At 39.1% G+C, this 17,991-nt stretch overlaps 1 protein-coding gene across 1 annotated transcript in view; it reads right to left on the bottom strand.

Annotated features, from left to right (window-relative positions):
- LOC138959572 (protein Wnt-9a-like) overlaps positions 1-9,800 on the bottom strand; it is a 63,490-nt gene extending 53,690 nt beyond the window's left edge. Inside the window, exons 1-2 of the mRNA XM_070331112.1 lie at positions 8,326-9,800; positions 3-332 (exon numbers count right to left, since the gene is read on the bottom strand). Coding sequence (XP_070187213.1) covers positions 3-332; positions 8,326-8,405 — 410 coding nt within the window. The 5' untranslated portion in view covers positions 8,406-9,800. The remainder of the gene's footprint in view (positions 1-2; positions 333-8,325) is intronic.
- Between the last annotated feature and the right edge of the window lie 8,191 nt (positions 9,801-17,991).

Below are 17,991 nucleotides of genomic sequence, written 5' to 3'. Positions count from 1 at the left end.
AACGCTCGTACTTGAACTGGTGCTGACACTCCAGTACCGACATCCTGGTGGCCTTGATGAGGGTCTGTGGAATGCCCTTTCCCCTTCGACACATCCTGGCCTGTCGTCTGTGCAACTTTAGCAGTTTGCACAACTGTCTCGGGGAAAGGGGTCTTGATTTGCCGACTCCTGCACGACCACCGCCACCGCCGCCCCTACCACCACCGCCACCGCCGTTCCTGCCGCCGCCGCCGTTGCCGCTGTTGTCTCGCTGATGTTGCAGCTTTTCCAGACCCATGACGTTGTCCTGAACCTCCCAGCTCAGCGTGGCCAGCGGCTCTCGGGCCGTTAGCCTGAGGAAAAAGGAGTATGAATACTAGAGACTTTGGGAATGGGAGGTGGAAGATCAAATTGTGTGTAGACGTGTTTTTTGTTTCTTAGTTTGTTTCGTTTTGCTTTTGTTAGTTTGTTTGTGTGTATGTGGTTTTTGTGTATTGTTTGTTTGTTTGTTTGTTTTATGCCTGTATGCATTTATGTGTGGTTGAGCTCAGATGAGATTTTTTTCTTTTCTGTTGTATGTTCTTTTTGGTATTTTTTTCTCTTTTTTTTGGTGGTGGTGATCATGATGTGTTGCATAATTGTTTTCAACTTCTTGTATTGTTACAATAAGACTGATGACTAAATATGTGTTACAACAAAATAGAGAGCTGATTAGGATCAATGAAAGAGGCCAGCTTGCAGTTTCAAAACTAATTTAAATATTAAACGAGAGCTGATAAATAGTTACCAATAGTCTTCAAATTAGAGTATGAAAGAAATATAAGAGCAAAAACGATCAGAGAAGACTTTCGAAATTGGTCGAGAGACTGGGTGGCCGAGTGGTAACGCACTTGCGCTCGGAAGCGAGAGGTTGCAAGTTCGACCCTGGGTCAGGGCGTAAGCAATTTTCTCCCCCCTTTCCTAACCTAGGTGGTGGGTTCAAGTGCTAGTCTTTCGGATGAGACGAAAAACCGAGGTCCCTTCGTGTACACTATATTGGGGTGTGCACGTTAAAGATTCCACGATTGACAAAAGGGTCTTTCCTGGCAAAATTGTATAGGCATAGATAAAAATGTCCACCAAAATACCCGTGTGACTTGGAATAATAGGCCGTGAAAAGTAGGATATGCGCCGAAATGGCTGCGATCTGCTGGCCGATGTGAATGCGTGATGTATTGTGTAAAAAAAAATTCCATCTCACACGGCATAAATAAATCCCTGCGCCTTGAATATGTGCGCGATATAAATTGCATAAAATAAAAATTAAAAAATTAAAAAAAATAAATCCCTGCGCTTAGAACTGTACCCACGGAATACGCGCGATATAAGCCCCATATTGATTGATTGATTGAAGAGAAGAAATTGTGTCCGTATGTATAGTCTTTACCACCAGACATCACTAGATCCTTGGATCAGAACAACTGTGAATAATGTGCAAAACTTTCACACAGCCATTGTTAAAAGTGACTTCAAAAATATATGTACTGTACTGCAGGACAGTCCGAGAAAAAATGTTCCTCTTTACAAAAGACCCACAATGAAAAATCGAAAATTGTCTTCGAATACTACAGACACAATTATGTATTAAACTCTTAACTGTAATCACGTCAATCTGTATTTATTATTAGTAGTAGTTTTTACTACTCGAGCATTTTTTTTATTTTTATTCAGACTAATACTTCTCTTTTTGTTTAACCGTTTTTTCTCGTGACTATTGTAGGACATTATTTCTAAAAATAGGACACTATTTGAAAAAAGGACACTCTCTTTTTAAAAACTGGACACTATCTTTTCATTATGGACCTTGGTCAGACTCCACATGTAGCTTGAGTGATGTACACACAAAGAGCTGTTTTAAACCCGACTTCTATGAGATATTTTATTTCTTTCATACTTTTTGTTTTACAGTTTTGCACTGCATACTAGTAACTAAACTCTGAGCAATGACTAGACGAGCAAACATTATTTAAGTGATATATTCAACGATTGGGATGGAGAGGGGGGCATTTCGCTTGCAATTGGGTGAATTCAAGTTTCTAACAATGCTGCCAAAATATTAAAAAGTTTCCATTAAGAGCTGCATTATTATGGTTGTTAATAAATCAACAGACCGAATATTGTTATCAAGTTTCTGGTTAGAATATGGCAGACAGAAATAAGTTAAATGATGACACAAACAACAGCTACACTTATAATAACAATAGCAATAGCGAGACTGTGAGCAGACAAGAATCGTTAACTATGTGTATTGACAACTTCCATTGGTATTTAACTTCCTGAAAGACATTGATTCGAAGGAAAATCAAACTTAATAATCATATGATATAGCCATACACAAATTAGTAATTTCGTGAAGTCTTTGTAATAACTTTGGGACTGCAAGAAGTACGTGAACAAAAACGTTATAGTTATTTGTACTTACTTGAGAAAAAAAAGTCGCGTCAAGCGATATATATCACAAGATTTAGTCAATCTATCGGCCTGAAACTGAAAGATCGACTCTGAAAATCTGGAAATAGTCATCGTCAAGACTATTAAAACCTGGCTAGCCGAGACCTATAAACCGAGACGGGTCGAAACATGCCAATTAACATAAGACATAATTTGCATGGATCGATTTTCTTTATTTTGAGCACATTTTGAGCGTAAACATATCATATAAATATATATTTGTAGATTCAGGAAAAGATAAGGAATACAATGCAGTTATTTTTAAATCTGTTTGTGAAAATTCAATTTTAATGAAAACTTCACTGAAAAACGTACTAATTAATGTTTAAGCATTCGAGCTGAAACGCTATCCCGTAGTTCTCAGAGAAAAGTTACCAAAGTTTCAGTCAATTTGCTTAAAAGATAAGGTCACAACAGAGCGGCCTCAACTTTCGCCAAAAGCCAGATATGACGTTATCGAAGACATTTATCAAACAAATGAGAGAGAGAAGCGTGTTGGGGTGTTATTTGGAAGAACTTCCATGTAAAGTTTCAGGAAGATCACACACACACCCACACACACACACATACACACACACACCAACACCCTCGTCTCGATTCCTTGTCTATCGGAAAACATTTAGTCCAAACTTGACTAAACAAGTCGCGTAAGGCGAAAATACAATATTTAGTCAAGTAGCTGTCGAACTCACAGAATGAAACTGAACGCAATGCCATTTTTCAGCAAGACCGTATACTCGTAACATCGTCAGTCCACCGCTCATGGCAAAGGCAGTGAAATTGACAAGAAGAGCGGGGTAGTAGTTGCGCTAAGAAGGATAGCACGCTTTTCTGTACCTCTCTTTGTTTTAACTTTCTGAGCGTGTTTTTAATCCAAACATATCATATCTATATGTTTTTGGAATCAGGAACCGACAAGGAATAAGATGAAAGTGTTTTTAAATTGATTTGGACAATTTAATTTTGATAATAATTTTTATATATTTAATTTTCAGAGCTTGTTTTTAATCCGAATATAACATATTTATATGTTTTTGGAATCAGCAAATGATGGAGAATAAGATAAACGTAAATTTGGATCGTTTTATACATTTTTATTTTTTTTTACAATTTTCAGATTTTTAATGACCAAAGTCATTAATTAATTTTTAAGCCACCAAGCTGAAATGCAATACCGAACCCCGGGCTTTGTCGAAGATTACTTGACCAAAATTTGAACCAATTTGGTTGAAAAATGAGGGCGTGACAGTGCCGCCTCAACTTTCACGAAAAGCCGGATATGACGTCATCAAAGACATTTATCAAAAAAATGAAAAAAACGTTCGGGGATTTCATACCCAGGAACTCTCATGTCAAATTTCATAAAGATCGGTCCAGTAGTTTAGTCTGAATCGCTCTACACACACACACACACACACACACACACACACAGACACACACACACACGCACATACACCACGACCCTCGTTTCGATTCCCCCTCGATGTTAAAATATTTAGTCCAAACTTGACTAAATAAAAAAAACATATGAATTGTGTGAAATACTTTCATGGTTTTAGATGTTTATATCCGAAAATAGAAAGTTTCATCTTGGGTATACTTTTGTAGTTCATGTATAGCTCGACTGAGTTTATGACTAAATGATACCCAACTGTCAGAATGGAACTTTCCCTTCAACTTTCAGGTTTGTCTGTGTGTACGTATATATATGCACTGTTACTTGCGTATAAAGACAGGAATGCTTTCTAATCAAACAGAACTGGGCAATATACGAAGGTAACAATATATATAATAGGAAATTAACACGAATCTGACATTTGTAAAACAGCAAAATAAAAATTACGATATTTATGATAATCGCCCTCAGATGATTCTTTAACTGTTCTTTCTGAAATCTGTATCAGTGAGACAAACACAAATTATAACGCACTACTTTAAAGAAAGGGGGGGGGGGGTATGCTAGGTATTTGTGATCAAAGACCTTAAAGTTCGTCTGCAGCTTTAAACGTCGGTAATGCAAGACATACTGCCCCCCCCCCCCCCCCCCCCCCTTGCAATTATCTTTGATGCAATTACGTCTTCGCCTTCCTCATCCTCCTTCTCCTCATCCTCCTCTTCTTCTTTTTCTTGTTTTTGTTCATCTTCTGCTAGCAAAGGCGGGGGCGTGGAGTTGTCATTTTCTTCAACCAAATTGTCGTATATTAATTTTCTTATGTAAACATGTGGCGTCAGACCATGATGAAAATGCTCAGTATGACATTACTCGTAACCGCTTTCATAATTATGTAGAATAGTTCCTTTGCTATAATCAACGAAAAGCATTCTGTTCAAGAAACAAACATTTCATTTTAAACTCTAAAATCTTTGCCGGGGCAAACAAAACACAAAAGCAAAACAAAAACACAAGATAAATTTATGGCTCAGCGGAAGTTTTGACAGCTCAGATACATGTATCATCAGCGTGCTTAAAATTGCAAGGGGCGAAAATGCAAAGCTGTTGCTTCCCATACCTCAGACACACATGACAACGATGATTTGTAAAACACGCCATGAAAGATCAAACTGTTGAAAGTGAAAAACGGGAATATTGGTGAAAGTTTTGTCAGCAAAGTTAAAAACAAATCGGAGATGATCTATACGATACGGAACTGCCTTATCTTTCAGCGTGGGTGGCGCACGTGGTCTGAGAAAAATCGTGGTAAAGAAATCTGTCGGTGCGTTTTACGTTATTTTGGAGTCGATTTTTAGACATGACACAATAGTTTAATCACATTTCTGTTGTGGAATGGTGATTTGTAGGACAGTTAAGGAACACGAGCAGTTGTTTTTTTACTGCGCCTTCCTACTGTCCCCTTTCTTTTCGCATCTCTACGTTTATCTATATATATATATATTTATCAGTTTGACTTGTTTTAGCATTGTTTTACTGCAGGCGGACTGAAAGGTACGAGAGAGAGAGAGAGCGAGAGATAGATAGAGAGAGAGAGAGAGAGAGAGAGAGAGAGAGAGAGAGAGAGAAAGAGAGAGAGAGAGAGATAGAGCGCGTGTGTGTGTGGGTGCGCGTGTGTGTGTGTGTGTGTGTGTGCGTGCGTGCGTGTGTCTCTGTGTGTGTGTGTGCGTGCGTGCGTGCGTGCGTGTGCGTGTGTGTGCGTGCGTGCGTGCGTGTGTGTGTGTGTGTGTGTATCTGTGTGTTTGTGTCTCTGTGTCTGTGTGTGTTGTGTGTGTGCGTTTACGTGCGTGCATGTGTGTCTAAGAGATAGACGGAGAGGGTGACAGCCATACAGACACACAGAGACAGAGACGCAGAGAGATTTGTTTGCGCGTGCGACACGTGAGAGAAAGGAATAAAGACAAGAAAGAAATAAAGACAAGAAAAGAATAGAAAACAAGTCGCGTAAGGCGAAATTACTACATTTAGTCAAGCTGTGGAACTCACAGAATGAAACTGAACGTAGTCCGCCGCTAGTGCAAAAGGCAGTGAAAGTGACGAGCCTGTTTGGCGCGGTAGCGATTGCGCTGTGCTTCATAGCACGCTTTACTGTACCTCTCTTCGTTTTAACTTTCTGAGCGTGTTTTTAATCCAAACATATCATATCTATATGTTTTTGGAATCAGGAACCGACAAGGAATAAGATGAAATAGTTTTTAAAACGATTTCGGAAATTTAATTTTGATCATAATTTTTATATTTTTAATTTTCAGAGCTTGTTTTTAATCCAAATATAACATATGTATATGTTTTTGGAATCAGAAAATGACGAAGAATAAGATGAAATTGTTTTTGGATCGTTTAATAAAAAATAATGTTAATTACAAGTTTCCGATTTTTAATGACCAAACTCACTCATTAGTTTTTAAGCCACCAAGCTGAAATGCAATACCAAACCCCGGCCTTCGTCGAAGAATGCTTTGCCAAAATTTCAATCAATTTAATGGAAAAATGAGTGTGTGACAGTGCCGCCTTAACTTTTACAAAAAGCCAGATATGACGTCATCAAAGGTATTTATCGAAAAAATGAAAAAAACGTCCGGGGATATCATACCCAGGAACTCTCATGTCAAATTTCATAAAGATCGGCCCAGTAGTTTAGTTTGAATCGCTCTACACACACACACAGACAGACAGACACACACACACACACACACACACACACACACACACACACACACACACACACACACACACACACTCACACATACTCCACGACCCTCGTCTCGATTCCCCCCTCTATGTTAAAACATTTAGTCAAAACTTGACTAAATGTAATGAGGACAGGGATATCGACAGTGAAGGTGAGGTCTGGGTACAGTTTGGGTGGGCGTGGGGTTGGGGTGGGGAATGTAGTCAAATTCTGAAGAGTGAGGAAAAGGCGGCAAAAGAGAAGGTACGAAAGATGGAATAAATGGAGAGGATGAAGGGGGGATGGGGGGGGGAGGGGGGAGGCGGCTAGAATGGGCCTACGAAAAAACTCTTTGTGGCACGGAAATTCACAGTAACCATCTCTGTTTTTAGCAGGGTTATTTTGTTGTTGTTGATTTCTTTTTAATTAGGTGCATACAACTCTAGCGAAACATACAACAAATGAAAACGGCAGTGCATGAAATGTCAGGTCGGTTTTTTTACCATAAAAACCGACAACTAATAAGGTATGAGCAATCAATATCGTGATGACATAGGCTTACAATTGTTAAAACAAAATGCAGAAATTGGCAGAAAATCGGTAAACTGTTCGTCCAAACAAAACAAAAGTAAATCATACTTTTTATTTTTTAGGAAATACAATGAGGGTTTCGAACAATTTCTGAATGTCGTTGTTTTATGACAAAATGAATTACACGGTTATAATGAAAAGCGAGTAGAACACACACAAAACTCAAATACGAATACTACATTATGAAGGTACTTACCAAACACTTCTGAGGTCCAAAGAAAAAAGATTACATTTTAAACTTTGAGTAGAAACATGGCACTTTGAGGTTGTCACATAAATATTTAATAAATTGCTAGATATTTTCACCCATTTTTTCAAAATTCTTCGACACCGAAATTACGACAATATGTTGCAAGCTAGATAAATGAAAAAGAAATTCAGTTTCATAATATGTCACAGTTAAAACTCAATCACTGCTTCACTTGGGCGGAAATACTCGTATCATACGGATTCAGGTCAGTTTGCGCATTCAAATGTGACAACTGCATCTCATGAATTAAGCATGAACAGGTCAACTTCATCATGTTATACTAATTATTCTCGAAGAATCCAGTTTGAGAACATGCAATCACGAACTGATTTTTAATTATGTAGACTGAATTCACAAGTCGCACACATTTACAAAATTGCAAGTCGTAATTTACCTGATAAAAAAAAACTCATGTGTGCTCGTAGATCGAGTTGAGTGCATAAAAAGTTTTGACAAAAAGTAACACGGCTGCGGAATATTGGATATTTTGGAAAAAGAATAGAAGATGCTTTAAATATGGGAGGAAAATATCAATTAAAAAAAACGAATTATGAAGAAAACGGCAAAGAAGAATAGAAATGACTGAATTTGATCAAAAACAGAAATGATTGCACAATGATTACTTACGCACTTTATTACGTTCCACTCTTTATCACGGAAAGACAATCACTATTGAACGCCCACCCCCCCCCCTTTTTTTTTCCCCCACACTCATAAAGACAATGTCTTGGTATCCGAATCGATATACAAAAATCCTTACTGACTTTTTCATATCCTGTCGTTCCTCAGAAATACAAAAAGAACTCCCTCATACGGTCCCTGATTGTTATTAATAATGTGTCATATTATCATTATCATTATTTTGTCAAAATGTCATTGATATCACCAACTTACCCAAAGAATGCCCAGATGTCCGGCAGTGCCAGAAGGAAGAAGAGACAGAGGTAGATCCACCGTCTAACCCGCACACTCATACTGGACTTCACTTTTGTCACAAGACATCGCGAAAGTTTGTCAACACTGTGAGCATAGTTTCCTCTCAAACACACGGGCTGAGGAGGTCCACATGGTATTGGTACTCCAGACGGGGACCTGGGAGCTGGAAGGAACAGCTATGACGTCTTGCTCTATGACGTATGCTGTGACGTACTTCTGGTCCGGTGTTTATTGTTAAAAAATGAAACATCCATCCAACAAAAGAGCAGGTAATCGACTGATTTGTTGTCGGCGTAAACGAATCACTTGTCTGCTCTTGTGTCAGCGAGAATGACCATCACATACAACTGCTGGTTGTGTTTTGGTCTGGGCTGTGTTTAATAATCACAATAGCTCTTTTTATAAAATGCCAAGATTATTTTCTATTTTCATCAATAAGGCAAGTCCAGTGACCGGGAAACTTGCACAGCTGCTACGTCTGACAGAAGCAGCCAAGTTGTCTTCGTCAAAAAATCACAGAAGAATATGTCACGCGTGTCCTGAAATAAGTCTTATCTTCATGAAATGCCATCAACACTGTTCTTATTAATAGGAATTAGTCAACATCTTGGTCATGTGATTGAGTAATATCTTACTAAACCATAAAGTCATGTTTTGAACGTCAGGATCGAGAAACACGGCATAGCTTTGGTGATATTTTTTTATGGAAGATAACAACAACAAAAATCAGCTCACTCGCAAACACTTTTTGCTTGGACCATCCAATCACGTTTTTCAGCGTATAACTGAATTTTATATAAGAACAGTGTTTTCACACCTTCTTTTATTTTCTTTGCCGATACGGTATTTATGACACAAAACAAAGAAAATGAAAAGAGTGGTGAAAAAATCAGCGCACTTTATTTCACTTGACGGCACAAAGTCCGTGTCAACATGTCACAGTTTTGCTGGTTAAATTTCCAAAAACGGACAATAATCAACACCGCTCTTCCTAAAGTTTCTGAACCACAAAACTGCAGTTAATTCCAACACACCAAAGGAAACACCACCAGTATAACACCAATGAAAAGAATTTAAACACCTCACTCTACACCAATAAAGTCACAAGCTGTCCATAAACTCCATCAACAATTCCAACAGGTTGTTGGCACACAGAAACACAATCAACTTCACTTGTAGCTAAAAACAAAGACTCTCCGAGAAGCTAAAATAAAAGAAGACTGTCCATCACTTAACAGCACACAAAAACAATGCATAGATAGTATAGCATAGTATAGTAGCGGTGGTAGTAAAAACAGGCAAGCAGACAAAATTCTGAACTGTGATTTTTGCAATGCCACCACGCTGCGTTTGTTAGCTATAAAATCCTGGAGCCCCTGCAAGGCAAGGCTGCCTAATCTGGGGAAAAGGAACTTCCCCCCATTCGCTCCAGTGGCGCGTCGTTCACTCGTCTTCTTCTGCGTTCATTCGCCTCAGTGTTCGAGTCTCTACACTAGCTACTACCACCTCCCTGTGGTGGTGGGGGAGTGGGAGGGAGGGAAAGGTCTCTTTCTCTACTATGTGCCACTGCTGCATCAGTCATATATTGAAGTGCTCTCGATGTTTCTGTTCAGTCTGTCTGTGTGTATTTCTTTCTTTCTTCTTTTTAACGTTTCTTTGGGGGTTTTTTCTTTTCTTTCCTGTGTCGGCTTTTTCCCCCCTCCTTCTCTTCTCCTGTTTCTCAATCCACTGTTACTCGTATTTCTCTTCGGCATTTCTATTTTTCTCTCTCTCTCTCTCTCTCTCTCTCTCTCTCTCTCTCTCTCTCTCTCTCTCTCTCTCTCTCTCTCTCTCTCGCTTGCTTGCTTGCTTGCTTGCAGGCTTTTCTTCACACTCTCTGATAGTTCTTTCTTCCTTTGTTTCCTTTGTAATTTCTTATTAAATCTCTCTCTCTCTCTCTCTCTCTCTCTCTCTCTCTCCCCCTCTATCTCCCCTCTCTCTGTCTCTGTCTCTCGTTCTCTCTCTTCGCCGTTTTGTGGTGTGTCTGTCACAGACGCCAGTGGTGAGCAATGGGTTGAAATATGTGTCGCGGTTGGAGGTGATGCGGAGTGGGAAGAGGGGAAAAGGGAGGGGGAGGGGGAAGGGGCTTGGTCCGCCAATAATTATGTGGCCATCCCGTCACTAAACGTTGAGGTCATCAAAGGGTGATCGGGCAGTATCATATCATTGTAAATCAAATCTTCCCTGTCTCTCTCCTTCTCATCTCTCTCTCTCTCTCTCTCTCTCTCTCTCTCTCTCTCTCTCTCTCTCTCTCTCTCTCTCTCTCTCTCTCTCTCTCTCTCTCTCTCTCTCTCTCTCTCTCTCTCTCTCTCTCTCTCTCTCTTGTTTTCTGTTCTGTTTTATTTTCTTGCTTCATTTTGCATCTTTTTCAAGTCATGCTGACAGATTGTCATTGTTTCCTACTGCAGTGTCCTTCCTCTTTGTCCACTTCCTCTTATTTCTTGTTTAAGCGTTACTACTCTTATTTATTTCACAGTGTAAACTGTAATTAAAAAAATTGAAATGTAAAAAGATGTTCACTCCATTCAGGTCCTAATTTGCTTTTACTTTTCATCTCCCGTCTGTTTTGCAATCTTTTGCTGTGTCGGTCTTCTCGATAATGTCTACACTTATTCTGCACACTTAAATAATAATGATCAAACTATAGCACAGAATACTTTTTTTGCTCTCTAATATTATTTTTTTTCCTACCGTTGTAGAAAATGATATAGGCCTACTACAGAAATTAATATGTTATAGTATGTTATAGATTTTGAAATGTTACAGACACTGAAATGTTATAGAAAATGAGATGTTATAAAAACTGAAATGTTATTAAAACTGAAATCTTATAGAAACTGAAATGTTATAGAAACTGAAATGTTATAAAAACTGAAATGTTATTTAAACTGAAATGTTACAGAAACTAAATGTTATCGGCATTGAAATGTTATTGAAACTGAAAATATAGTAACAATCTTTGAAAACAAAATGGAAAAACTAATGATTTGTTACTTAGCCTTTTTACATTTAGTCAAGTTTTGACTAAATGTTTTAACGTAGAGGGGGGAATCGAGACGAGGGTCGTGGTGGTGTATGTGTGTGTGTGTGTGTGTGTGTGTGTGTGTGTGTGTGTGTGTGTGTGTGTGTGTGTGTGTGTGTGTGTGTGTGTGTGTGTGTGTGTGTGTGTTGTGTGTGTGTAGAGCGATTCAGAGTAAACTACTGGACCGATCTTTATGAAATTTTACATGAGAGTTCCTGGGTATGATATCCCCAGATGTTTTTTTCATTTTGTTGGATAAATGTCTTTGATGACGTCATATCCGGCTTTTCGTGAAAGTTGAGGCGGCACTGTCACGCTCTCATTTTTCAACCAAATTGGTTGAAATTTTGGTCAAGTAATCTTCGACAAAGCCCGGACTTTGGTATTGCATTTCAGCTTGGAGGCTTAAAATTTAATTGATGAGTTTGCTCATTAAAGTTGTCATTAAAATCGATTTTTCGCAAACAGATTTAAAATTGATTGCATCGTATTCTTCATCACATTCTGAATCTAAAAATATATACATATGTCATGTTTACTCTTAAAATGTGATCACAATTAACGAAAATAGAATAATTAGTCTTACGATTAAAATGTAAGAAATCGATCCAAAAATGATGTCATCTTATTCGTGATCATTTCCTGATTCCAAAAACATATAGATATGATAGGTTGTATTCAAAACAAGCTCAGAAAGTTAACAAGAATACAGAAAAGCGCGCTTTCCTGCTTAGCACAATACGCTACCGCGCTAATCTGGCGTGTCAATATCACTACGTTTTGCACGTGGAAGGTGAGCGATTTCCTTCACGCGGGGATTGACGAAGCTGTACTGTCTTAGTGAATAAATACAGTGCGTTCAGTTTCATCCCGTGAGTTCGACAGCTTGACTAAATGTAGTAATTTCGCCTTACGCGACTTGTTTTTCTTTCACACAAGCGATTTCGGTAAAAAGAAACAAGTCGCGAAAGGCGAAATTACTACATTTAGTCAAGCTGTGGAACTCACAGAATGAAACTGAACTGAACGCACTGCATTTTTTCACAATGACCGTAGTCCGCCGCTTGTGCAAAACGGAGTGAAACTGACGAGCCTGTTCAGCGCGGTAGTGGTTTCGCTGTGCTGCATAGCACGCTGTTCTGTACCTCTCTTCGTTTTAACTTTCTGAGCGTGTTTATAATCCAAACATATCATATCTATCTGTTTTTGGAATCAGGAACCGACAATGAATAAGATTAAATTGTTTTTAAATCGATTTCAGAAATTTCATTTTGATCATAACTCGTCTCTTTATGTCAACTTTATTGACTATGAGAAAGCGTTTGACAGCGTTGACCGACAAAGCCTCTGGACACTGCTGAGACATCATGAAGTGCCGGAAAAGATCACCAACATCATCAGGAACTCATACGAGGGTTTGACCTGCAGAGTAGTCCACGGCTGTCAACTAACAGATGCCTTCCAAGTGAGAACAGGCGTGAGACAAGTATGTCTACTATCGCCTTTCCTGTTCCTACTTGTGATTGACTGGGTGATGAAGGCATCCACAGCCCAGAAGCGGAACGGAATCCAGTGGACACTCTGGACACAGTTGGATGACCCGGACTTTGCAGATGACGTGGCCCTTCTTTCCCATACCCAGCAACAAATGCAGGAGAAGACTAGCACTGTGGCCAACAACTCCGCTCGATTTGGCCTCAACATCCACAAGTGGAAGAGCAAGGTCCTTAGGACCAACGCAACAGCCAACACGACCCCCATCACGCTGGATGGTGAAGCACTGCAAGAGGTAGACAATTTCACCTATCTCGGAAGCATTGTCGACAAGCAGAGTGGCACGGACGTTGATGTTCGAGTCCGGATTGGCAAAGCAAGAGCAGCTTTCCTTCAACTGAAGAACGTATGGGCATCAGCAGACCTGAGCATCAACACTAAGCTCAGGATTTTCAACACCACGGTGAAGTCAGTCTTGCTGTATGGAGCCGAAACCTGGAGAACTACAGTTGCCATCACAAGAAAAATCCAGACCTTCATTAACACCTGCCTCAGAAGAATCCTCCGAATTCGCTGGCCTGACACCATCGGCAACAAAGACCTTTGGCAGCGAACAAAACAGTTATCCGTAGAACAGGACATTCTGCAAAGACGCTTCCGGTGGATTGGCCACACACTCCGCAAGACGACAACCAGCATCACGCGACAGGCCCTCACATGGAACCCGCAGGGCAAGAGGAGACGAGGCCGGCCGAGAAACACCTGGCGTCGTGACTAGGAGGCAGAGGTGAAACACATCGGCTACACCTGGAGACAACTGAAGAGATTGGCCCAGGATCGGAGTGCCTGGCGAGCTCTTGTTGGCGGCCTATGCCCCGGACGGGTTCAAAGGCATAAGTAAGTAAGTAAAGATCAAATAATTATAGCACAGAATACTTTTTTTGCTCTCTATTATTATTTTTTTTCTTCCTACCGTTGTAGAAAATGATATACTACAGCAATCAATATGTTATAGTATGTTATAGATTTTGAAATGTTACAGACACTGAAATGTTATAGAAAATGAGATGTTATAGAAACTGAAATGTTATTGAAACTGAAATCTTATGGAAACTGAAATGTTATAAAAACTGAAATGTTATTTAAACTGAAATGTTATAGAAACTAAATGTTATCGGCATTGAAATGTTATAGAAACTGAAAATATAGAACAATCTTTGAAAACAAAATGGAAAAACTAATGCTTTGTTACTTAGCCTTTTTACATTTAGTCAAGTTATGTCTAAATATTTTAACATCGAGGGGGGAATCGAGACGAGGGTCGTGGTGTATGTGTGTGTGTGTGTGTGTGCGTGCGTGTAGAGCGATTCAGACCAAACTACTGGACCGATCTTTATGAAATTTGACATGAGAGTTCCTGGGTATGATATCCTCAGACGTTTTTTTCATTTTTTTGATAAATGTCTTTGATGACGTCATATCCGGCTTTTCGTGAAAGTTGAGGCGGCACTGTCACGCCCTCATTTTTCAACCAAATTGGTTGAAATTTTGGTCAAGTAATGTTCGACAAAGCCCGGACTTCGGTATTGCATTTCAGCGTGGTGGCTTAAAAATTAATTAATGACTTTGGTCATTACAAATCTGAAAATTGTCAAAAAAAAAAAATGTTTATAAAACGATCCAAATTTACGTTCATCTTATTTTCCATCATTTGCTGATTCCAAAAACATATAAATATGTTATATTTGGATTAAAAACAAAGCTCTGAAAATTAAATATATAAAAATTATTATCAAAATTAAATTTTCGAAATCAATTTAAAAACACTTTCATCTTATTCCTTGTCGGTTCCTGATTCCAAAAACATATAGATATGATATGTTTGGATTAAAAACACGCTCAGAAAGTTAAAACAAAGAGAGGTACAGAAAAGCGTGCAATCCTTCTCAGCGCAACTACTACCCCGCTCTTCTTGTCAATTTCACTGTCTTTGCCGTGAGCGGTGGACTGACGATGCTACGAGTATACGGTCTTGCTGCGTTGCATTGCGTTCAGTTTCATTCTGTGAGTTCGACAGCTACTTGACTAAATGTTGTATTTTCGCCTTACGCGACTTGTTTTTCTTTGACACAAGCGATTTCGGTAAAAAGAAACAAGTCGTGTAAGCCGAAATTACTACATTTAGTCAAGCTGTGGAACTCACAGAATGAAACTGAACGCACTGCATTTTTTCACAATGACCGTAGTCCGCCGCTTGTGCAAAACGGAGTGAAACTGACGAGCCTGTTCAGCGCGGTAGTGGTTTCGCTGTGCTGCATAGCACGCTTTTCTGTACCTCTCTTCGTTTTAACTTTCTGAGCGTGATTTTAATCCAAACATATCATATCTATATGTTTTTGGAATCAGGAACCGACAAGGAATAAGATGAAATTGTTTTTAAATCGATTTCGGAAATTTAATTTTGATCATAATTTTTATATTTTTAATTTTCAGAGCTTGTTTGTAATCCAAATATGACATATTTATATGTTTTTGAAATCAGGAAATGATGTAAAATAAGATGAACGTAAATTGGGATCGTTTTATATAAAAAAAAACAATATTACAATTTTCAGATTTTTACCAAGCTGAAATGCAATACCAAAGTCCGGCCTTTGTCGAAGATTGCTTTACAAAAATTTCAATCAATTTGATTGAAAAATGAGGGTGTGACAGTGCAGCCTCAACTTTTGCAAAAAGCCGAATATGACGTCATCAAAGGTATTTATCGAAAAAATAAAAAAAAACGTCCGGGGATATCATTCCCAGGAACTCTCATGTCAAATTTCATAAAGATCGGTCCAGTAGTTTGGTCTGAATCGCTCCACACACACACACGCACGGACAGACAGACACACACATACACCACGACCCTCGTCTCGATTCCCCCTCTATGTTAAAACATTTAGTCAAAACTTGACTAAATGTAAAAATAAAAATAAAAATACATAAAAATAAAAATTAAGTACATAAGCGAAATGATCTTCACTTCTTTTGGAACAAGCCTTTAATCGATAGACTGTTGCATGTATATTCGAAAAGTCATAAATTTGTGACCGATTTGCAAGTGGTGATTATTTGTCAGCGTCGCCATCGTTGTCTTCTTCTTCTTCTCAGTCGTCGTCGTCGTCGAATTGGTCGCTGTCGCATGATCGTTTTCCTTTTTTTTAGCTTTTTCCTCTCCCCTATATTTTTTTTTCATTTTTTTTTTCATTTGCAAGAGTGTTTACAACAGCAGCTTGTGGTTAAGCGGAAATGAGAGAATCACTAATCCCTGACCCCCTTGACAGATATTTGAAAACACCAACCGCAGGCAGAGGGGGGGGGTACGGTTGAGGAGAGGGTGAGGGGGTGGATTGGAAAGGAAAGAGGTGCAGCATTTGTAAAAGTCAACCACACAGAACAGTGTGCGTGGAAGGAATTCCCAAAGTATTGCCCATTCAGTGACTTTCGTCCATGAAAATCTGCACTGTTGCGATCCTTACATAATTCCACATCCGTCATTCGGTCGATACACACATATAAACACGCAATTTAAAAGAAATGTCCATCTCGTGTAAGCCATCATGTTAAAGTCACAGTCCTTCATGTGTAAATCATTCGGCTCACCATCTCGGATCAGGATTTTAAATGGGATAGGGCCATCTCTCCACATGGTCACATACTACAAATCAAGAGCCTGACTGCTTTCTGTGGAGAATGGGAATATTTTATGAATAAATGTATTGAAAAGCCCCAAGTGTAATTTGAAGCCTGAACAGATATGTGGCGGTTTACAAGATTAAGATGATTTACACGGGAACAATGATGTCTTTAATGCAGAAAACTGATAAACGTAAAGGAATATTGAATTAGTAAGTGTGCGTTATAGTCATCATCTCTTTTTGCCACCAACCTCCCCGATTTCTTTCCACCGATATTATTGTAATCCAAAGGCCCGTCCTCGTTTACCTCCTTTGATTCTTTTGTCACAACCTTTATTTTGTTTGACATTTCTAACAAAGATATTAATACCTTTTTTACCTTTGACAGCACATGGAAAGTAATTCGTATTTAGATGCAAATAATGTTATGTAACCACACTAAGTATAAGCTTAGTTTGTTGAATGTATGGTCCCAATTGTTCTTGTTGTATTTTGCAACCCCATGTTCTCGGAATAAAAACTAGTTTAAACCAAAGAGGGGGAGGGGAGAGGTAAAGACTATTTTTTTAGTGTGGGGGCGGAGGAGGGAGGAAGGGCGTAGGATGGGGGCAACATGAGTCGTTGTAGAGGAGAGGTGACAAGAAGGGATCCAAATGATCTGCGTTACGTAGGTACTAGGTCGTTATGTGCGGACGATGATGACTTATTGGCGTCAAACTGGTTTCAGGACTGGAGAATGAATGTGCTGGGCCGTTCTACTAGAGTGGCATGATAATACTGGTGGTGGTGATGGTAGTGGTGTAGGTGTGTGTGTGTGTGTGTGTGCGTGTGCGTGAGTATGTGAGTGTGTGTGAGTGTATGTGTGTGTGTATGTGTGTGTGTAAGTGTGTGTGTGTGTGTGTGTGTGTGTGTGTGTGTGTGTGTGTGTGCACGCGCGCTAATAATAATAATAATAATAATAATAATAATAATAATAATAATAAATGAGCATTTATATAGCGCAACATCATAACTTTACAATTATGCTCTTTGCGCTTGACACATTTAAAATTAAAACACAGTTATACAAGCATTTACATCTACATTCATAGTCAGCAACGCTTAATTAAAAGCATACACCATCAAACATACATTACAAAAGATTTGATATTGGGGTGAATCTAAGAGAGAGAGAGAGAGAGAGATCGAGAGAGAGAGAGATCGAGAGAGAGAGAGAGATCGAGAGAGAGAGAGAGAGAGAGAGAGAGAGAGAGAGAGAGATACTGCGTTTCTTTGACAAAAATGTAAATTAGTGTACTACCTAAAGTGGCAAATGAAAACTGAAAGGCGCTCAAACGGCTGATAAGATGAAGATGAACCATGACAGAGAATAGAGCAGACATGCAA

This window comes from Littorina saxatilis, linkage group LG2 (genome assembly GCF_037325665.1).
Source record: "Littorina saxatilis isolate snail1 linkage group LG2, US_GU_Lsax_2.0, whole genome shotgun sequence".
Lineage (NCBI taxonomy): Eukaryota > Metazoa > Mollusca > Gastropoda > Littorinimorpha > Littorinidae > Littorina > Littorina saxatilis.
The sequence above is the reverse complement of the archived record's forward strand: the minus strand, read 5'-3'. Positions and strand labels throughout refer to the sequence as shown.